Here is a 24,376-nt window from a genome sequence, read left to right as displayed (position 1 = left end):
CAAGTAAATTCAATTGCCAAGTTATTTCCCTGTGCCAGTACTCTTTTAGTAAAAAATGCATTAGCCCAGGAAAAGCACCTGTGCTACACCACTATCTAACTTCTTCACAGAAACCCCTCAATATACTTACTTGTATATACGCAGTAGAGTAGAAATGCAATTTTATAATACTCTATATGACTCAGTCCCAATCTGGGAAAGGTAAGTAAGAAGGTGACTCTATGCTATACTCGTTTTATCTACCTGCAGAGATGGGAGAAAAACATGAGGTTTAGTTCACACGGGGTGCTAACATATTGGACCTGTCAGTGAATTCGGTTTTGCATTAACAATGAATTTGTATCTCCTTGTTCTTTAAGTCTTAAAATGAAGAGGTATATCTAAACAGATATAATGCAACAGAGACAAATAGAATGCAAAATGTTTTGCAGAGTAAAGCTAGCATTGAAAACTTCTTTAATTATCCAGATATTCAAAACAAAAAGAAAAACAAAGCACAAAAGCATAGATGAAAGGTCTGTTAGGCAGAATGTTAAATTGGGTTTTCGTGCGCACTTTTAACAAGCTGCATGTGCACAGTTGTGGATATAAAACTGAGCATGCACTGACACTATTTAGAAATGTACTTGTATCTATACACGCTCCTTGTGGCAAAGGTCAACATGCCCCTTCAACTTTAACTGATGAATTATGCACAACTGCATGCACTGGAAAAAAACTTTTGCATAAAATACAATGCTAAAAAACTTTTGCATATAAACTTAATTAGTAGAACACATTATAGACATGAAGAGTAATTAAAGAATGTGTACAGTGTGAGAAGTGCTATTCAGATGCATCTATAGTAATAATTCAAATCAATTGGACTTGCTGTTTTTTTTTTCTTGAAGATGTTTCACTAGTCATCCGACTGGCTTTCTCAATTGAGAATAACATTCTCGACTGGCTTTCTTAATTGAGAATAACATTCTCATTCTGATTTAAGAAAGCCAGTTGGATGACTAGTGAAACATCTGCAAGAGAAAAAATAGTCTAGTTGATTTGACTTATTACTATAGATATATCATGGCCTGAATGAGAACCTTCACAGACAATTCAGATAAAAATTATGGGGTTTTTTTATCCACAATTTAGCATTTTTTTTTATAGAATTCCAGTCTAACTGCCTCATGTGCAGTTGCACCAATTGCATCCATCACATCAAAACAAATTAAATCTCAATGACCCTTAAAATATGAACATGTATATTTAACCCCTTAAGTGCCGCGGATCGTAGAATCTACATTCTCTGGATGAAAGTACCTAAGTGCCACAGAAGGTAGATTCTATGATCTTCAGCACTTCTGGGTTGGGGAGCGGAAGAGTGGCTTTTCAAGCTGCAGGCAATGAGCAGAACAGGTGAAGGAGTGGCACATAGAAGCTACATGTCCTGGTGCTGCACAATCTTCCTGGACCCCCAGCACTGGTGATTGCTGATTTTGGTGCATTTTTAGCCATTTTATTACATGTTTTGCTATTTTATTGCTTTTTCAGCTCTGAGTAGGTGCTGTTCGCTTGTTTCTGTCCATAAACCAATTTGGCTTAGCTAAAATTGGATTCAATAGAATATGTACTTTCTGGAAACATATGGTTTTATAGGGTCTCTGTACTGTTAAGGTGTATTATGGCACATAATACACACACCGAATGCTCACATTGCAGCAACCAGAGTGTCAGCCGTGAAAATTCATATACACTATTGTTATTTGGGTGCCTCTGTACCCCACATAGTTTGGTAAATCTATGCATATTGGGCATCAAATTGTTCAGTATAACCCTGGTATTCATATTTAAGATATTTTATGGCAATACGTTATGAAATGTGGGGCATACAATGGGTATGCCCCACATACCCAATGGGTATGCCCACATACCCAATGGGTATGCCCACATTCTATAAATTCTATAAATTCTTTTTTTAAATATTTTTATTTATGTAGTCTCTAACAGAAATATAAAACCAAATTACATTCTGTTAACAGCAATATAAATAATCCAGTTACAGTTACAGAATGCGAAGTAACGGCCATGTTACAGAACTACATTTTATGTACAAATGCGTACCAATTTTTTTCAACAATAGTTACGACAATATAACATCAGAGCACAAAGCAAGCAGAAATTCTATAAATTCTTATAGAAACCAGCAAGTTCAGATGTTTGGGAATTAGGAGCAGAAAGACATGATTACCCATTTTGGATTTGACAGAATGTATATGTTTCAAAAATATATGGTTTCCTGGGGTACATCTACTGATTTATTGGCTTTGGAATCTAAAGTATGCCATATTCTACTGTAGTGCTTGGAAATTTGGTAATATCCTGCTGCTTTTAATCTGTAAAAGTCAGAAATCTTCATAAAACTATACAGATCTGGTGTTGGCACGTTTAAGACACTTGAGGCTTTCCAAATCAGTTACATTTTTGTGCATAAAATAAAATATTTTTTGGGTATAAATTTTTTTGTATTTAGAGCCCTAAATCTTTTTTTAGAAGTGGGAATACCCCCCCAAAAAAAAACCTCAGGTTCTCCCAAACTAAACAATGTATAGTTTTCCTAGATAAACGAAAAATCCCCCCAGGAAATGCCCCTAAAACGAGAGAGCACTAAATGTATGCAAATGAAATGCAAAATTCTGCTGGCATTTAAAGCATTGAAGGATTGCACCTGACACATGTAATAAGTGGTAAAGTTGTAAACTATTTCAAAGAAAGACCGAACGGGTCATTTACTTACTGCAAGTGCATTGTGTAATTTCAGATGCAAATGCAATGTTTTTAAAACACGATGCAGTAGTTTTACCCAGCATTTCAGCATAATTATGTGAGTTATTACATAATTGGCACACACAGGGAGCATATGTCAGGCAGAGGGCCATACTCTTCCTGCCCTATGCTCCCTGTGTATGCCATACTCTGCCTGTCCTATACTACCTGTGGGACATGAGTCTAGAAGGGTTTGTTCTGGGGGTTTGTTAGCATTTGAAAATTGTTATTAGGGGCCCCTAACACAATGAGCCTAGGGCAGGCAGAGTATGGCACACACAATGAGCATAGGGCAGGCAGAGTATGACACACACAGGGAGCATAGAGCAGGCAGAGTATGGCACAAACAATAAGCATTGGGCAGGCAGAGTATGGCACACACAATGAGCAAAGGGCAAACAGAGTATGGCACATACAGGGACCATGGGGCAGGCAGAGTATGGCACACACAATGGGCATAGGGCAGGCAGAGTATGGCACACACAAGGAGCATAGGGCAGGCAGAGTATGACACACACAGTGAGCATAGGACAGGCAGTGTATGGCACACACAGGGAGCATAGGACAGGCAGAGTATGGCACACACAATGAGCATAGGGCAGACAGTGTATGGCACACACAGGGATCTTAGGGTAGGCAGAGTATGGCACACACAAGGAGCACAGGGAAGGTAAAATAGAGCAGAAGACAGGGAAACTTATCAGGGCCACTCTAAGATGAACAGTGTATACTGTGCTACATACAGCTGATGTCATTCCAATACTTAAAAAGGGATTACGATCTCAGCCTGGCAATTATAGGCCAGTTTGGCATCTGTGATGGACAAATTATTTAAAGGCTTGTTAATGGATCACATTCAAAATGTTGTCCTACTGAATGGCATTATGAGCAGCAATCAGCATGGCTTTATGAAGGATAGGTTATTTCAGATTTGATTGCTTTTTATGATGAGGTAAGTAAGATGCTGGACAGTGGGGGGGCAGTAGTTGTGATATATTTGGATTTTGCCAAAGTGTTTGATACCGTGCCCCACAAATTCACTTAATGAAGTCGTTTGCACATGGATAGGAAACTGGCTACAGAATCGGTTACAGTGGGTGGTTGTAAATGGTACCAAATGGAACCATACTTGGAGTAAGGTTCTTAGTGGGGTCCCTCAGGACTCAGTATTGGGTCCACTTTTATTTAACTTGTTTAGTAATGACTTAGGAGAGGGTAATGTAAGTAATGTATCCGTGTTTGCAGATGACACAAAACTATCCAGCCCAATAAATGTCATCCAGGATGTGTCATCCTTGCAAAAGAATCTTGACAAACTGGCAATCTGGGCAGCTAAGTGGCAAATGAGATTCAATGTTGGTAACTTTAAAGCCATGCACCTGGGTTGTAAAAATATCCAAGCCACTTATACTCTTAATGGGACTGCACTAGGCAGATCCATTATGGAAAAGTACCTTGGAGTCAGCAACGTAACTAGAGGGGGCGGGCCCTGGCGCAGGAGGCGCAGCCGCCCCCCCCGCCGCCCTCCGTACGGCCAGACCCAGCAGAATTCGTGGTGCGCGAGCTGCCAGGGGGCCCTGAGGGGGTGCGGGCCCTGACCCAATCGCACCCCCTTCTCCCCCGGTAGTTCCGCCACTGCTTGGAGTCCTTGTAGATGATAAAATTGACTGTAGCAAGCAATGCCAGTCAGCAGCATCAAGGGCAAATAAGGTCTTGAGCTGTATTAAAAGGGGCATAGATTCACGGCAGGAAGCGGTCACTTCCACTTTATAGAGCAGTGGTAAGACTCATCTAGAATATGCAGTACAGTTTTGGTCTCCATCACTCAAACAGGACATTATTGTACAGAGAAGGGCAACAAAGCTGGTAAAAGGTATGGGAAATCTTAGCTATGAAGAAATACTGGCCAAATTGGGGATGTTCACGCTGGAGAAGAGGCGTTTAAGTGGTGATATGATAACTATGTATAAATATATAAGGGGATCATATAATAATCTCTCTAATGCTTTATTTACCAGTAGGTCTTTCCAGTTGACACGAGGTCACCCATTCCGTTTAGAAGAAAGGGTTTTTTTACCTTGAGAACTGTGAAGATGTGGAATTCTCTCCCTGAATCAGTTGTACTGGCTGATACATTAGATAACTTTAAGAAGGGGTTGGATGGCTTTTTAGCAAGTGAGGGAAAACAGGGTTATGCAATATAGCTCATAGTACAAGTTGATCCAGGGACTAGTCCGATTCCATTTTGGAGTCAGGAAGGAATTTTTTCCCCCTCCGACGCAAATTGGAGAGGCTTCAGATGTTTTTTTTTGCCTTCCTCTGGATCAACTGGCAGTTAGGCAAGTTAAAAAAAGTTAAAAGGTTGAACTTGATGGACGTGTATCTTTTTCAACCTAATTTACTATGTTACTATGTTACAGTGACACAATGCTGGTGCCTCTTTGTCTGAGGTGTAACTGTAAACAGGTGGGTACTTTCTGTCTGGGTCTGAGGTATAAACAGTACAGTGCTTTAGGTGTGTGAACAATAGGGCAGACAATGGCATATACAATGATCATAGGGCAGGCAGATTATGGCACATACAGGGAGTGTAGCACAGGCAGATTATGGCACATACATGGAGCGTAGGACAGGCAAAGTATGGAACACACAGGGAGTATAGAGCAGGCAGAGTATGGCATACACAGGGAGCATAGGACAGGCAGAGTATGGCACACACAAGGAGTATAGGGAAGAAAAAACACAGCAGATGAGAGGGAAACGTATCAGGGCCACTCTAAGATTAACAGTTAATTCTGTGCTACATACAGTGACACAATGCTGGTGTCTTTGTCTGAGGTGTGAACATGTGAACAACGTGGGAACATTTTGGTCCGGTTCTGACATGTAAACAGTACAGTGCTTTAGGGGTGTGATCAATAGAGGTGTTACAAGTGTGAACAATGCAGGGGGATTAAATATGTGACAATACAGGGGATAACAGTCTGAATTTGAGGTTTAAACAATGCAGGGGCAAATTGATCTCTTTACTAATACCTTTTAAAGTTTACACAAGGTAAGCAGCCATAGCAGGCACACTTTCATGTGGGGAGCAACACAAGGGGAGGAGGGGGGGGGCTGCGGCCCGCCATATGGAAGGCACTGAAATACAGAATGTCCTGCCACAATCCTACTTAGGCTTTAGTTCTCCTTTAGGGCAATGATACACAGGACGTTTTGTTGGCTACAGTGGGCAATAAAATGTCCCTGGTTTGTACATCCTGTATGTTTCTCCAGTGGCAATTTGCATGTTAGCTGGCAGGGGGTAAAGCAGGGATGTTTTGTCACCACCTGTACAAAACATCCATGTGTCCAGAGGAAAAGGTGCTTGCCAAGAGAGTAGTTGGAGCAAAGGCAAGTAGGGTTGCCACCTCATACCTCCCAACACGTTTGAAACAGAAAGAGGGACAAAAAGATTTGTCGCACGTAGCGTGGTGAAACGTTTTTGACCACGCCCATTTTGTGACCACACCCCCTAATTACCCTGTTCATTTTACAAAATTTGGCATTGGTTTTTATGTGTTATTACAGTTTTGCTAATGAAGGTGAATTGCCCTTTAAGTTGTGTAAATACTTATCTTATCTTAAACCATTACAAAAGTATGTATTCTGGGCTCTCTACCAATAGCCAGTTAAGTTAGAAACTTTGTATCTTTTTCTGGCAGTTCAGTACAGTAGAGCAAAGAGAAACTTGGGACATAACAGTACATATCCGAGACTGCGGGTTGAGCTGTCAAAAGAGGGACTGTCCCGCTCAAAATGGGACAGTTGGGAGGTATGCCACCTTTGGGTCTGGTTGAACCCAGGCAGGGGGCGGGCCGTGACATAATCGGGGCTGGGATGTGGCGCTGGGGGCGGGCGGATTGAGACGTGGTGATGATGTGGCGATCAGCATCAATCATAGGCAATCCTGCCTGATTTTCCTAGTTTGGTTTTGACCCGGGCAGCCTTTCAAAAATCCGGGCTGTCCGGGTCAAAACCGGACAGGTGGCCACCTTTTTACTTTCCTGTTACCGGCCTTTGGGTCAGGGGCAGACCTTGATGTCACTTATGGGCAGGGTTGTGACATAATTTGGGACTTGATGGGTCTATGACATATGGGGGGAACAGGTGGGTTGGGGCTGGAAAAACGTGAGGGGAAATGGGGAACTAGGCGGTCGTGTGGTTAGAAGAGGTGTTCCGCAGCGGAGAGGGGTAGAGCAAGCTGGCATTATGGAGCATGTCAAATTTACCAGTGCCGGTCCTAGCTAGTGATTTTCCGGCTAGGCCAGTCAAATACCGGCCAGGTGGCAACCCTAGGGCCAAGTGCAAACCCCCTTAAACTGTTGTTTTTTTTCAATTATGCAACATTGTCCCTGGGTTGCTGCATGATTGTGCCTACTACAAAATTGTTCACTTGCACCTCCATGTTACTATGGGTAAAGAGGGCATTCACATTCTCCTTCCTACTGAATAAGTTTGCAGATGCAAAAAAAGAGTATAAAAAAAGTATGGTTGGATGCACTACAAAAAGGTCCTCCTGGTCAATGGCAGGGTTTCCTTGCACCACTGTTACAGTAATAGAGGCAGGTGATTCAGTGCCGCAGCCACAATAAGTTTTATCCCTGGTGGCAGGGCACTGCCACTCACATTTGGAGAGGGGGGGTCTGGTGTGGGGGGCTGGTAGGGTTGCCACCTTTTCCAGAAAAAAATACTGGCCTTCCTATATGTTTATCTTTTTTCCGTATTGATAAAATTGGGATCAACCATCATTTTTACCGGTAAAAGTGGCAACCCTAGGGGCTGGGTGCACATCCTGCACCCGGGCCCACAGGTGCTTAGGTATGTAGGGTTGCCACCTGGCCGGTAAAAATGATGGTTAATCCCAATGTCATTCATAGGGAAATAAGATAAATATATAGGAAGGCCGGTATTTTTTTCACAGAAAAGGTGGCAGCCCTATAGGTACACCACTGAATAAAACATGTATATAGCCTTTTCAGTGTGCAAGTTAACATGTTTTGCTTTTGCACCTATTGCCGTGCTTACTAATAGTAAACGAGGTGGTATATATCTATATCTAAGATCATAATAATTTCCATATACATATATTGATACAGTCAGGGTAGCCTCTCTACAATACTTTGTATCTTGCCACCTCACCTGGTCTTTATTTTTATTTGCTAAGGATGTGCGGGTCAGGAAAAACCCAACCAACACCTGACCCTAGTATCGCGCTCGCAAAAAGCTGCTATGTAGTTGTAGGACCAGTCCAGCACCCAACCGTACCCACCCCACAACTTCCCACTCCATATCTGCATGCACCACAGTCCACAGGGCACTGTATTTCCCCAGTATGACCTGCACCTCTACCCAAACCCACAACAATGGGTAACCCCATGGGTAACCCCTTTTTCGGAGGGACAGTCCCTCTTTTGACAGCTCAACCCGCAGTCCCTCATTTGTACTGGAAAGTCCCTCTTTAGTCTGCACTGAACAGCCAGAAAAAGAAACAAAGTTTCTCACTTAATTGGCTTTTAGCAGAGAGCCCAGAACAGGTAACAGGTGCAAATAAGATACTTTGTAACAATTTTGAGACCAAAAAACACAGTTTAGATAAGGAGAAATATTTTCAAACTTTCATAACCTGCCAAATTTTGTAAAACAAACATGATAATTAGGGGGTGTGGCCACAGAAAGGGATGTGGTCAAAAAATGCTGCGCTACGTGCGGAAAAAAAATATTTGTCTCTCTTTTTACTTCCAAAATGTTAGGAGGTATGCCACTGGTATTGTTATAAAGACGTTTTTTTTTTTGGAAACTTTTATTTTTATTAAATTTGCCCTTATGTGGTGCCAACGTGCCCCTGTAAATTGTATTCTTATTGATTTTTGTTTGTAATTTTAACACGTCTTTTATCTTGAATCCGTACACAGGAAATCAAATGCAGCTAGAATGAAATGCTGGCTTTTTGGCCACGACGGTGTTAAAGAGCCTATACGTCATCACTAGCAGCCCGTCTGGCTCCTACTACCGTTACGTCATCGAGTGGCGCTCAGGAAGCGACACGAGTAGTTCCATGCTTGTGTTGTGTGTGGCATTGGCCTGGAACGCAGTGAGTAGTGGAAGGAGGGTTAAGTGATGGTTTATTGCCTTTAATATATGTACTTTGTGCCTTTCTTTTCTTTGGTTATTTGCAAATTATTCCACTGAGGAGTCAGAAACGGGCTTCATGTGTTAGAACAACATTTCTAACCCTGGTGAGGCTGTCTCTCCATCTGTAGCAGGGGTCACGGCATCTCATAGGACGAATAACAGTAGCATGCAGATGTCATATATTTAAAAGGATTCATCTCCCCTATAACGTTTTTACATAATGGAAGAAAATGTAATTCTAATTAACTTTCATATATGCATTCATTAAAAAGTTTCACAGATTTTAAAGTTATTTATATATGTAATTGCCATTGAACATAGTATCTGTCAGGTTGTCCGCATTGCTAGGGTTCCTAGCCCTGACACCTGAGACAATGTAGAAGAAACCAGCTGAACAGACTTGGAGGAGAAGTGACATGCTATGTTGTTTCAAGAGAACCAGAGAACCGAAAATAATGAATAGTGTTTTCAATAGCAGTTTAAATTTTTAGTCTCTGTAATTATTAATAGTGTTGAATGTATATTGTAATGTGGCTCAGAATTAAAGTTGATATCCACAAGGAGTCTGAATGGGCGTCTGTATGTTAGAGCAACATTTGTAATCCTGGTGAGGCTGAGTCTCTCCATCTGTAGATTAGCAGGGATTGAAAGAGAACGGTAAAAAAAATCATATATATGTTTTATATTATATATGTATGTGTGTGTGTGTGTATATATATATATATATATATATATATATATATATATATATATATATATATATATATATATATATATATATATATATATATATATTCCGCAATCTTGTTTTCTTTTCCCAGGGAATACCTTTTACTGCCCGGGACTAACACATATGTAGCATAGTAAAGTCACAAAATTTGCTATAATGCATAGCGATGCACCGAATCCACTATTTTGGATTTGGCCGAACCCCCAAATCCTTCACAAGAGATTCGGCCGAATACCGAACCAAATCCGATTTTGCATATGCAAATTAGTGATGGGAAGGGGAAAACACTTTTAACTTCCTAGTTTTGTGACAAAAAGTCATGTGATTTCCCTCCCGCCCCTAATTTGCAAATGCAAATTAGAATTTGGATTCCGTTCGGATTTGGCCGAATCAGAATGCTGCTGAAAGGCCGAATCCTGGCTGAATCCCGAACCCAATCCTGGATTTGGTGCATTCCTAACAATGCACGTGTGGCTGCAGTTTTATTTAGTGGCAGGTACATAACATTTTCAATGTCTTCCCACCCAGTAAATTTTACTTTACTTGTTCTTTAAGATGTATATTACCCAAACTTCTTAAAACTGCATTTATGTCTAGGACAAAATGTTTTACTTACTATTGAAATACATATATATATATATATATATATATATATATCTATCTGCACTCCTTGGTATACTAATTACAGTGAAACCTCAATTTTACATCCCCTGATTTTAAGGTTTCCCTGATTTTACATTGTTCATTTGTGGTCCCACCTATATATTATGCATAATACATTTCCCTGATTTTACATTTTCCTGGATTTTACACCATTTTTTTCTGGTCCCCTGAAAAACGTTAAATGGATTTTTACATTGTTGATTTGTGGTCCCACCTATATATTATGCATAATACATTTCCCTGATTTTACATTTTCCTGGATTTTACACCATTTTTTTCTGGTCCCCTGAAAAACGTTAAATGGGTGTTCTACTGTACATAGATCAACGAAGCAGTTATCTTAATATAATTAGCTATCAGCTTATTACAATTAGGTAGCTTTTCAGTTGTCTTTAAAACCTCTTATCCACAACCAATGTCTTCTTTTATAGTAGTATAGCATCCATTAAAGGAGAAGGAAACCCTAAATATGAATAGGGCTAAAATGCCATGTTTTATATACTAAACTTATTGCACCAGCCTGAAGTTTCAGCTTCTCAATAGAAGCAATGATGCAGGACTTCAAACTTGTCACAGGGGGTCACCATATTGGAAAGTGTCTGTGATACTCACATGCTCAGTGGGCTCTGAGCAGCTGTTGAGGAGCTAAGCTTAGGGGTTGCCACAAATTATCCAGCAGAAAATGAGGTTTGTCTGTAATATAAGCTGATGCTACAGGGCTGATTATTAAATTCTGATGCTAATTGCACTGGTTTCTGTCTGCTATGTAGTAATTATCTGTATTAATTACTAATCAGCCATATATTGCGACATTTCTATTCTACGTGTACTGTATATTTTGAGTGGGTCCCTAAGCTCAGTAAGTGACAGCAGCACAGAGCATGTGCAGTGAATCAGCAGAAAAGAAGATGGGGAGCTACTGGGGCATTTTTGGAGACACACATCTTTACTGCTAAAGTACTGTGGTTGTCTGGGGTTGGTACAGAAGCCTAAAACATAATGTACAACATTTCTAGCTTACTTCTTTAGTTTAACTTTCCTTGTCCTTTAATTCTAAATTAGAAAGGCTAAGGCTGTAGCACTTTTAATGATTTGTTTTGCTTCTCCACTTTTCTAATTGTGGTTTTTATCTAAACAGAGCCTTCATCAAAATGTTTAATTGTGATGAAGACCTTAAAGCTTATGAGGATGAACTGTACCATGAGGAGACATCCAGTGATGAGAGCATTGACAGTGAATTGGAATTTCATCTCTACAGTCAAGTACATTATTCTCAAAATCTCAGTGAATCCAAACCTGAAGAGGATACAGGTGGGGATAGTGTAACATATGTGCCAGGTGCCAAGCAACAGAATAATGCTTGTACAGAAAAAGATGATAAACCAGTAGACATTATTATTTTGTCTGATAGTGATGCAAAGGTTTCAGACACCTGTCCTGTCATAATCCTGTCCGACACCACAGAAGAAGACAGTGTATATAGCAGCAAGATAAAAAAGAAATATTCCAGTACTTATGTACAAGGAGAGTCACTTTGTGGTCCATGCTCCCATTCTACTCCAAAAGTTTCTGCACCTCAAAGTAATAATTTTAAAAGCCAGAAGTCCTGCCAAAATAGTTCCAGTAAAAACTACAGTGGTGGATATGTTCAAGAAGTCCTAGTGATAAGGGGAAGTTCAGAGGATGAAGAAGCCAACAAATCAGAGAATGATATCATTATTTCGGAAAGTGACATGAGTGATGTGGAAAACTGGATGCTGCTTGGCAGGGCAAAAGAGGATGGAGATGCAAGTATTCAGCTGAACCTTGAAGGTTATAAAATCTTATCCGATGATGAAGGTCAGTGCTTTTTTGTTAACGGAATGCTCAGTTTAGGCACAAGATAAAACTTTTACATAAGGTTGAAGCTTACATTTTCACTTTAATCATAACTTTTAGGATGCTGTACTTGGTGATATTATAAGAAAATTTTTAATTGGTTTTTCTTATTCTTTGTGCTTTTTGGATTAACATTTGATTATGCATCTGGTTCTGAAACTGTTAGAGTTACAGTTACACAAGCAAAAGAGCAGGGACTCGAGTGGTTGGAAGGGAAAAATGAAGTGAGTTAAACGGAGCATTTATTTATGGAAAATAATATTACAATTTAGCATTAGATTGTTTACCCCCTGCAACCAGAATGCAAAGTTGAGTAATTCAAAACAACACAAACAATTAAAAACATAAGATCAAATGAAAGCTGGCTGAGAATAACAATGTTCACATTATACTAAAAGTTGCCTTCAAAAGAAAACTTTCGCTTTAAAGGCAAACTGTTCTCATGAAAATTCAGGTTATGACTTTCACTTGTTGATCATTTACTCAATTGTATCTTCCATTCTTTAATTTTCTCTTTAGAACCATTTTTATGAATCTAACAGCAAGACCTTACGCATACAATCTAACCTCAATTGTACATTTTTGTGTGTGGTCCTGCAAATTACAAAGCATGTCACCAAAATGTTGTCCCATTTTTACCCAAAATTGTCTTGTTTTCCTATTCACCGGCTGCCTGCAATTGAAGTGAGTGGGAGCGACTTGCCAGTAGCAGCTTGGCTAGCCAAATCTAAACTAAATGCTTTTTCACTAAAGCAAATCCCTATCCTCCTTTTATGAAAAACCCAATAAGGCCCCACTCTGTAAATGCAGATCTGCTCAGTGGAGTTGGGGGTCACTGTGTTTGGCTTCGCATATGGTGTCTTACTGTTAGGGATCTCCTGGCGAGGACCATGCCCAATTAAAGCCGTGGCCAGTGAACATTCTTCTGGTCAGCGACGACTGCTAGGGAGCCAGATACTGGCTGTTATGTGGCCAACAAAGCAAGTGTCTGTATATGAACAGACCCTGCATGTGCAACTTCCATGGCGTGATTCCGCCAGTCAAATTGATGGCATGCATGTGGAGGTGGAAAGGAAGTATATGCTTAGTGGAACTTCATATCTGAATGTCATACTTCAGCTTCTTATATATATTGACACAGGCAGAGAGATCACTTGTTTGACGGCTATGGTTCTCCAGAGTGATTTATCCTAAATTGTACATATTTTGGTCCCCACCATGCTCACCATGTACATTCTTTGGACCCCGTCCTAGTCTCTATGTAAGTTTTATGCTCACTGTGCAGGTTTTTTTTGCCCTCTGTATCCTTTGTTCAACCACCCCTGTCCTGTGCGAACCACTTCTCACAAGACTCCTAAGACTCTATGCTTTTTAACCATCACCTTTCTTATATTGTACACCCTTTGTAAAGTGTGGCTTTAGAGCTTTATTGGAAGAGATGTCTGCAGATTTACGTTCTGTAGATGTATGTATATGTCTCTGTTTCTGCATGGTTCTGTGACTTTTTGAGTATATATGTAAGATTATATTAATATGTAGCAGTGTGCTTCCAAGGATGTCTGTGCTTATGTATCAGTCTGTGGCTTTATGTTTGCTTGTCTATATGAGTACATGTAGCTGTATGTCTCTCTCTCTGGCTGCAACTTTTATGACAGTAATAGTACATGTATATGCGCTATATGAGCATATGCTGTAGTATGAGTATAATTGAGGCTGTAAGCTTCAGTTGCTGTATAAGTATTTGTATGCATTATTTTACAAAAAGTATACAGCATCCTTTCCAATTAGTGGAATCAACCTAATGCTGACAGGAGGTTAATCAATCATTTAGCCATGTAACTAGTATTGGCTGTACTTCAAAACTCTAACTTTTAAATAGTACGCAACCTGCTCATCAAAAGTCTCCCTTGCTACAACTGCTATAGTCTACTTGTAAGTGAAAGGCCACAAAATAGATTTATAGAAAACATTGACGTAACAGTCTCCCTGCTATAATTATGTGGGTACTGAGGGAAGCAAATAGGGACTTGCCCCAAACCTCACCCTGTATGGCCTTCAGTCTGGTCCTTCTATAGAGTACCCTATATTTGCCATTGCTTTTAAACATTCTGACCTTGGTGCACCCAGATATGTTTTGACTGTGATAGTTGGTAAAAATATTGTTTGGTAATAGATTTACTTTTTCAGGCTCCTGAATTGCAATTTAAAGATTGTATTATAACATTTCTGAAATGCATAATTTTCCACTTCTCACTAAACATCTTAGGTGTAAGGTTCCTTTATTTATAGAACAAAACTGTGGTTTGCTTATCAGTGTATATTCTAGAATGATGCTAAAGCAAGCTGCTATCAGTCTGTGTTTTTCATTCATTCTCTATCACATTAGGAGGCATGCTTGAATACACGTTTAAAAGAAAGCAATATACCCGAAGGGATGCAGCGTAAGGGAGAGGACATTTACAGGTGGATCTAGTCCCTGTGAATCTTCGACAATTTGCAAACCTTTGTTCTTTGTAAACAAAATAATGAAGGCAGTTGCTGCTTATCTAAAGGAGAAAAATACAGACCATGCATCTGCAAATATGGCCATGGGCCAACTGGGTATTTCAAGAATGTCAAAACATTTGAATTCAGAGAGCATTCGAATGGGATAGCACAAATAAACTAATTTAAAATGGTCTAAAATAATGTACTCAAGTTATGTTCATGCTTACAAACAACTGTTTTCTGCAGCATAAAATGAAGACGTCTGTGCTACATAGTTAGGGCTAATCTATTTACCCAACTTTTGCAAAAAGCATCTAGTTGAGAACTACTGTATGCAGCTTGTATTCATGTACATAACGAAGCTGCAGAAATGTATTTATTGGTCCTAGGAAAGTTATTCACAGCCATTTAACAGGCATGTAAGCTAATATAACTTTGGCATTCCACAACTTGCTTCTTCTGTATTCTAATTTTGTGCAACATTCATTCAGAGCCAGTCAAATGTCCTGTTCCTCTGTTTCGGTTGTCACTGATAATTGTATGCTGTCCATTAAATTTATTTAGGATTCTAAATTTGGATATTTGGATATGAAGACATATATAATGGCTTCCTGTTGTATATGTTTCTAATTATTAAATCTTACATTTATGGTCTTTTTATCTATCTATTAACTTGTTTTCCCTAATGAAATGTCCATTCTCCATTTTAAATTTACTATTGGTCCAACATCACTAAATATTCTAAATATTGGTAGTTGTTTGTCATTGTTCTTTTGCTAGTCTTTGAGATTCAAGTGCAGTTTTAATGAGAACCAAATGGACTTTAAGTCTTATTGTTCTTCCTCATAGAAACTATTTAATCTCTGCATGTGACCCAGATATTTTATACTAGAGAATGAGGGGTGCAGCAATATTTTCTTTTGTATTGTAACATAAAACATTACATTGCAATTATTATTGTTACATTATTTTTTGTGAAGGGTACGTATAAATAAGGGCTGTGGTGTCCGTATATAAATCCTTCGATTTGGAATGAAAATATAATGTAATGTTGCTCTGCACTGGTAAAACTGTCCGCATAGCTACACAGCATTTTATTTATATAAAATATAGTAGTCTTTCTGAAACAAACACACAGCTTTTACCAGTGCATGCTAACAGTATATTATATGTTAATTACTTTAAAACACTTTAATTTTTTTTTGTTCCTGATCCTTTAATATATTCGTGTAATTTCCATGTTAATTGAACGAAGTTAAGTACAGAACATACAAGGCATTTTATTACTGCCAAAGCTCAAAAAATATAAACCACCTCCTTTCGAAATTCTAAGCCAAAATTAATGTTAAACTACACAAACCAAAAACAATTGGAAAACCTAAAAAACTTGTACTGTACATTAATTTAACCTTTCATATAGCTGTAGAATAGCTGTTAAATACAATCCAATATTAACTAAAGTATTGTTCTTAGAAATAGAGTTGCTTCTGCCATATCCGCCTTCATAGAGACTCTTAAATGTGATTTGATTATTTTCAGTGCTTGTATTTTGTTATAAATTCCTGGCCGAGCAGAGGACTAGCAATAGAAGTATAACTTAACATAGAAGTGATGTTGTGCATCTAAACCAACAAAATACATTATATGTACTGAAAACTAGCTCCTTTCTTCTTTTTTTGTTTTAAATTTATTGATGGACAATTTATTTTCATATTTGCATAACAATAACCATACAGCATGTGTGAGATTAAGCTAGTTTACAAGAGTTAACCTAGTTGTACCTATTACAGTAGAATAAAGTAAAAAAAATACAATGTTAAATCAGAGAACTGCAAAAGGAAAAGATAGACAAAAGACTGTAATTTCTATAAACTGTAGCAGTAAATATATAAGTGCATAGTTTTAAAAATGGCATAGGACTTCATATATAGTAGTCCAATAGTTGCTGTTTATTCCCACTATAATTAGCATCCATCTACCCCAAACCCTATTGATTTTCTCATTGTATTATAGGACCAAGTCCACTTTTGTTCGATAATGAGTTTTTTTATTTTATTTATACATTAACAAGAACTGGTTGGCAGAGAAAATCTGTGTATAAACAAAATAAACCAACATCTTTATACTCTCCGGTTCAGGACAAGAGGCATATTTGTTAGAATAAAGTTTTAAAAAAAGACCTGTTGTGTGAGGATCCTTTGTGCTACATGTAGAAAAATGTATAATAACATACTCTTAATACAGTAATTATGGGTAGCATGTAGACACTGTAGTTAGCACTGTTGCCTTGCAGAGCTTGGGTCCTAGGTTAATACTGGCCGATTAATTAGGTCTCAATTTAGTGGACCATAGTTGTGTGTATGTGTCGAGCCTTAGATTGTAAACATTACTGAGGTAGGGACTGAATTAAATGATGTATAATCTCTGTAAAAATTTGTTGAAAATCTTGGTGCTATATAAATTAGGAATGGTAATAAACAGGACATTGCCAGTATTATCATATATACATAAATATACATTTCTGTTGATCATGATGTATTAAAATGTTGATGTAATACAAAGAAGTCTGTGAAGACTATGGGCAGAATTTTGGCTGTAATAATTCTTTGGTTGTCCACAACTGGCCTACTGATGTGCAGTTGCTCAGCCCTGAGCTAGAAGCTATTCAATGTCTCCTACTGAAAATACATTCTTGCCTCTGACAAGTAAAACATTAGAGCCCTCATTTTGGGGTCCAGTGTGTGGGCTGCCAAGTATTATAAGTGAGACGTATCGGAACCACTCCAGTTGACATGGTGCATCGGCAGATAAAAGTTTCAAAAAGGAGAAATCATCAGTGGTCTGAAACAGGCACAGGATGATGTCAAAACTCACCACCAACTTGGCATACTGTGGCACCCCCTGCCACTGAGCATAAGGGGAGAATTTCAGCCCAAATGCGCTTGTCTTTTTCTTGTGACAAAACCCACCATGTGTAAAAAAAAAATAAGAAATAAAAAAAAAGATGCTATTTAGGGTTGGTTTGTATTGGCACAACATGTAGAATTAAGGTATGGCCTGTGTAGCAGTGGAGGCCCTGTAAGATCTAGGCTTATAGGACACACTTCGCACAGCACACAACACATAAGCTATTTAGGATACAGTGAGGCTCATTTATAAACACTGGTCAAATTTCCCAGTATCTTTAATAATCAAATGTTGCTAACAAGCAGGGCTCAGATTTTATTGATGGCTCTCTACAAACCTATAGAATAGAATCGTCTGCAAACAGGTCAGATAGCAGCATAAAAATGTATATAAAGTGCTTCTCTTTTTAATGTTACTATCCCTTTATTGAATGAAACCTGAAGATTTTTTGTCCTCCTGTTTAGTTGGTAGCAGAGGGGAAAATATCTTCTGAACATATATCTATCTAAGTAAAACAAAATTAGACTGATTCCATTCAGCGTGTTCAGTATGATTTAAAATTGATCTAGTTTACATGACTTCACTGACTATAACAATTTTGGAAATATTTTTTTTTGTATTGTTACCAACACATATTTATATGGTTCAAATCAGTTTTACTGTTTTAAGCAAAAATGTAAATATTGCAAAACACCATTGATACATATTTTCACGCTCAAGGGTGGTCTGAGTATTACAAATTAGTTTTGGGATAAACTCAAGTTGAAGTGTCTAATCTTTAAACTGCCTCCTAAGACAGAGACAAAAAAGGAAGACAGTAGGATGATTACCAGATGCCTTTTTCGTTCTTTGCATGAAACCCTGGTTACGTCTGGTAGCACTAATTCCTAACCACCCCCTCCAACACACAGAGGCACTCTTACTTTCAGTCCCGTGTCCAAGATGCTCCAGTGGTCAGTAGAAGTCAGGACATTTTGAGTTATTAATGCCCAGCCTAGAGATTCCAAAACGGTTCAGGTAAAGTTCTGAGTCTGTTGATTATAAGATTTCCAGTGTCAGTTTCCTAATGATTGTGCATTTACTACTGGTATTTATAAGTGCAGTTTAGAAATGCTTCTGCTACTAACGTGTCACCATTAAATCAAATCCTGTCAGTTTTTCTTCCTTTTGGGTTAATAAGTAGAAAATGCTAATTTATTGAAGTAATGTATTTATTTTTTTCTTATCATTTGTTTTTAGGATCTTATGAATCAGTAGATATTCACATGATTAACCCATTCACATACTTGACAGTAGCAATAACACTAAAACAAGCATTCCAGAACTCGGCATATGCTTAACACATAAAAACCTACCTACTTCTGATTCACTTTTATTTGACTGTCGTTCTCTGTCTCTCTCTCTCCCCCTCTAATAATAAAACTGTAAGCTCCTTGGCAGTAGGAATGTCTTCCAATTACAGTTTCCAGTAATCATAAATTTCCAGTTCATGATTTTTTAAGTCCATTTTTTTTAAAATTCCTTTTATAAATCTTTAAACATAAAGTATGTTAGAAACATGATTGGAAACTGCAGTAAAGAGAGTGGTTGTTACTGGGGTGTTTTGAAACAGCACGTGGGGGGGGAAATATGCTCTTTATCACTGCAGTGGTCTTTAGCCTGTGGCTCTCCGTTTGTAGCTGAACTGCAACTTCTAGCATCACCATGACTAGCATACATAAGGGTGCAGTTCAGCAGCAACTTGGGCGTCACCTGTTGAAGATCCCGTCTTTACAGTTTATGTAACAGTATTGGGGTTGTCACATGTTAATTTAATTATGACACATACATTTATGAATACTGTCTGCAAGTTAAATGCTTCCTGATCACAATTGCAGTAGTAGTAGCAGAAGCAAATATACTGTACATTGTGAGTGCTGCACTTTTTGCTGTTATTGTCATAGCTGTCCAACCACAATCATGTTAAAACAAAGGCTGTTTGGGTATGACTACTAATAAGTAAGAGCAGGTACTTTATGACCATCCTGAGGCCCTCTAGCTGCCTTTAATTCAAAAACAGTTTAAAGGCTTTATACATCCATGATACAAATATGCCAATTAAGTGCACCAAAATCTACACAAACACATAACACCCTCCCCCCCTCTGTCCCAGTATTCACACTTTTTATTCAAACTGCATGTATTAAATACATCTTACTTTGAGGGGATTTGAAGCAGTTTCTATTTTCATATAAAAAAGATAGACATGACATATATGCATTGTTATATTATACATCAAAGGTTAAAAATCATTCTAGATTAATGAAAATTTCCAGCAAATTATTTATATTTTGGGTGCATCTATTGGTAGCCATGTATTTCAATATTACTTCCATTTCTATTAATATAAGTATTGCAATGAATAATAAATGCTGCCTTGTATTAATCAGCTTGCAAATACCCTTTGAACTGTACTTTAATACATCTCTCTGCATGCTTTAGAAGTCCTTACACTGTTATAACCAGACGTTCTTTCACTTTCCTGGCTTAAGATGCCAGTAACACAAAGATGCCCTGATGTTGCGAGTCTTTTATATTGTTGTTTTAATTCCAGTGAACTCAATGTATTCTTTAAACTATTTATGTTTTTGTATCATCTCGTAAATTGTCTAGCAACCTACTCGTAGGCGGTTATTTATTAAAGTCCGAATGCCAAAAACCCCGAAAAATTGTGTTTTTTTACTAGAAAATCAGAGGATGGGAAAAGTCAGAATCTGCATCTCAGACCTGCATATAAGTCACTGGGAGAAGTCCCGAAGATATCTTGCTGTGCAATAATCTGAAGACTTTGTGGTTTTCAGGCAAAATTCCCAAAAAAATTGAGTTTTCAGGTGGAAAGTCTGAACAATTCATACAATTTGATTTTTTTCAGGGTTTTTTCTCGCACAGAAAATTTTTAGGAAAGTATATTAATAAATAAGGGTAAAAACAGGGAAAAGGTGGATTTGGCTAGAGTAGTTTTCAGAAAATATTGAGATAAATTCCAATAATATGGTTTGTCTATACATAGAAAACGCTCTTGCACAGGGACAGTCATTTTTATTAAGCTTGCTATTTTAAAGATTGCATTATTCATTCTTTTTATCAAATACATAAAATGTGGAATCTTTGAATACCAGACTGGGGACACACAGTATTGATTTCCATCCTGGCATTTATAGTTTGATCTGCCTCATGAAATCGCCAGGCACATAAAATCATGGAGTAGTCGGGGCCACAAATTTAATTATTTATGTATCTATTTATACATCTTCTAAAACTGATGAGTTGAAATAGAAGTATAGCTTCTATTTCTAGACATTTTATGATCCAGGAAAGAAAGATGTAATCTTGATTCATAAACCTGCAGTGTTTGTTTATTTTTAAAACCAATGTTTGTAAATACTGAAATATACATAAAAATGTAATGAAAATGACACTAATTGTGCCATTTAGTTCATGTGTATCCTTATTTGTTTAGATCATACTGCTGATTTGGTTCAATTGCAGCTGTTAAGGTATTTTATTTGAATTGAGAAATGACTCATCGGTGACCCAATAATACATTTTAATGAAGTATATTTAATATACGTATTGGATCTGTTCTCTGGAAACCCATTATCCCAATTTTGGCAAGGCCATCTTCCATAGACATCATTTTAATAAAATAATTAAAAATTGTATTAATTATTTCCTTTTCTCTGTGTTAAAAATAAGTGTCTTGTACATGTATAGGATTCATTATCCAGAAAACCATTATCCAACAAGCTCCAAATTACGGAAAGGTCGTCTTCCATAGACTCCATTATAATCAAATAATGCAAATTTTTTAAAATGATTTTCTTCTTCTATGTAATAATAAAACAGTAGCTTGTACTTGATCCAAACTAAGATATAAGTAATCCTTACTATAAGCAAAACAAGGTTATTGGGTTTATTTAATGTTTACATGATTTTCTAGTAGACTTAAGATATGAAAATCCAAATTACAGAAAGATACGTTATCCAGGAAACCACAAGTCCCGAGAATTCTGGATAACCGGTCCCATACCTGTATTTGATTCTAAGATGTAATTAATCCTTATTGGAGCAGAACAATCTTACTGGGTTTAATTCATGTTTAAATTTCTTTTTTAGTAAATGTAGTTATGGAGATCCATATTGTGGAAATATCTCTCATCTAGAAAACCCCAGATCCCTAGCATTCTGGATTACCGGGCTGATACCTGTATATAACATGGAGTGAAGTGTTCAGAAAAATGGGTAGGGAAAGGTGACAATGTGAGAGATCTCGTTTTACAGTTTTAAAGGGGTGGTTCACCTTTAAGGTAACTTTTATTATGTTATAGAACGGTCAATTCTAAGCAACTTTCTTTTCAATTGGTTTTCATTATTTATTTTTTTATAGTTATTTGCCTTTTTCTTCTGAATCTTTGCAGCTTTCAAATGGGCGTTGTTGACTCCCTTCTAAAAACCAAAAGCTCTGTAAGGCTCCAAATATATTCTTATTGTTATATATTGTTATTGAGTGCTTTTATACAGGTTTATACAGGTCATGGAATTCATAATATCCTCATATTTTCCAATAAGGGGAACTTTATTATAATACACAAGTTTTAGTGAGTCATGTGGCAAAAATGACATCACTACTCACCGTTTATAAATGATGACATCACTAGTCACAGTTTATAATGATATTATTTACAGACTATTCATGGATTATTTATACCTAAATAATTTAGCAACTGTTGTAATCACTCGTTGAATACCTTTGTACCCAGTGCCTTCGCCTATTTCCCCAAATGCTATCTTTTATCTTGTGTGGAGTAAATTTAAATAAACACTGTTATAAATAGACCTTTTATTTGTTTGTATTACTTTTAAAGCAAATATAACCTTTTGATTGACTGGTAGAGTTTGTCATATATTTGAATTCACTGCTAAATTAGAAGTTTTAGAAGCTTTCCCATCTCTGGGCTTTATTAAAATTTGGAATTATAAGTATGAGATATGGAGTAGCACAGAATTTAGTTTTTTTTTCAGTATTTCATCTTACATTTTTTTTATGTAAGCACATTTTCAAAAGGTTATTTAATAAACTGGTTGCAGACAGATAGATATTTCAGAATCTGGTAATTTTAATAATTTTATCACGGATGCAAGAGAAGATTCTTGTCTTTGTTTTACATGAAGATTTAGACTGACTATGTCTGTTTTTATTAATAAAACGAGTGTTGGCTGAGATATGGCTTCTTATACAAGGCCTTATAAATTTTGCCCAGTGGTGCATGGATTGATATTGTGCCATTGTCACTTCAAGTGATCACCTGCAACAGTCTCAGCGTTTTCATGCACGACCCTCGTTGTCTATCAGGAAAAGCACAAGTGTCTATGTTTTCTCTTTTATCCGTCTTTCTTCAAAATGCCTTGCCTAGGATCAGCTGAAGTATTCTGCTTGAAACTGAATAGCCTATTTCATTCTGCCTATAGTCACCCACCCAGTTAATTTAATATTCACATTTGTCCTGGCAAAGCAGTGTTAATCATGCATCTGTTTGGTTTTCTTAACTGCATTGCTAAATACATATTTATTACAGTTGCAAATATTGCATAATGAGGTTGTTTCTGCTTGTATGTGTTTTTTGGTGTGTGTTTTTGTGGAGTTTTTATTGGTTACCATTCTAGTTGTTAGAACTAAATTTAATTAATGCTTAATTGCTACTTTCCGTGCCTTCATGAAGATTATTAAAGAATTAAAATTAGGCATTTTTGATTGTGCCTAATAAGCAAAAAGGTCAAAAGCCAAGGTCCTATTAAACATAACTCCTTTTCTCTACTATCTCTTTGTATATTGTGAATATGATTCTGAAAGTCCAGCACCATTTAATGCCTAGATATAAGATATGAAATTACATTTTTATTTTAGCATAGGAGTACACGATAAAAAGAGTATTCTCTTCTGGAAACATATTTATGTCATATGCTTCAGTTGTATATATTATAACAAGTATGGGATCCGTTATCCAGAAACCCGTTATCAGGTTATGGGAAGGCTTTCTTCTATAGACTCAATTTTAAGCAAACAATTAAAGTTTAAGTTATTTCCTTTTTTCCTGTAATAATAATACAGTACTTGATGGTAACTAAGCTGCATGAAGCCATATTGGCAGGAAAAACAATCATATTGAGTTTAATTAGGCGTGTTTTAGGGCAGAGACACACATGGTGATTCGGGTAGATCAGTGGCCCGGTGACAATCGCCTCTTCTTTGGGCGACTAATCTCCCCGAACTGCCTTCCCGCCGGCCAGAATCAGAGTGATTAATTTTCAGAAGTCGTCCGTAGTTTCCTCTTGAGGCAACTTTGGGCAACCTTGGAAAATGAAGCACTCCGTGTGCCATTTCGCTGGCGATTTAGATTCTAGCTGGGCAGGAAGGCAGTTCTGGGTGATTAGTCGCCCAAAGAAGAGGCGATTTGTCGCCGGGCGACTAATCTCCCCGAATCTGCATGTGTGTGTCTGTCCATAGAGTTTTTTTTCTTACCTCAAATGAACTAGAATGGTTTCTTATTTAAGAAAGAACTTGAATATGAAAAACCTGATTCTCATGTTTCAGTCACGCAACACGAAAACTCTAATAGTTCGAGTTTTGGGTGAAAAGAAACCTCAAATTGCTCGAATCAAGGGCCAAACCCTCAGAAAAAAATTCGAACATCA

The 24,376-nt window shown here is 37.6% G+C and overlaps 1 protein-coding gene across 1 annotated transcript in view; it reads left to right on the top strand.

The window, feature by feature from the left end:
* Positions 1-8,782: 8,782 nt before the first annotated feature.
* The window catches only part of zcchc7.L (zinc finger, CCHC domain containing 7 L homeolog), an 88,738-nt gene continuing 73,144 nt past the window's right edge, over positions 8,783-24,376 (top strand). Inside the window, exons 1-2 of the mRNA XM_018256525.2 lie at positions 8,783-8,938; positions 11,511-12,211. Coding sequence (XP_018112014.1) covers positions 11,524-12,211 — 688 coding nt within the window. The 5' untranslated portion in view covers positions 8,783-8,938; positions 11,511-11,523. The remainder of the gene's footprint in view (positions 8,939-11,510; positions 12,212-24,376) is intronic.

The sequence above is a fragment of the Xenopus laevis genome, chromosome 1L (genome assembly GCF_017654675.1).
Source record: "Xenopus laevis strain J_2021 chromosome 1L, Xenopus_laevis_v10.1, whole genome shotgun sequence".
Classification (NCBI taxonomy): domain Eukaryota; kingdom Metazoa; phylum Chordata; class Amphibia; order Anura; family Pipidae; genus Xenopus; species Xenopus laevis.
This window is presented reverse-complemented; position numbering and strand designations above follow the sequence as displayed.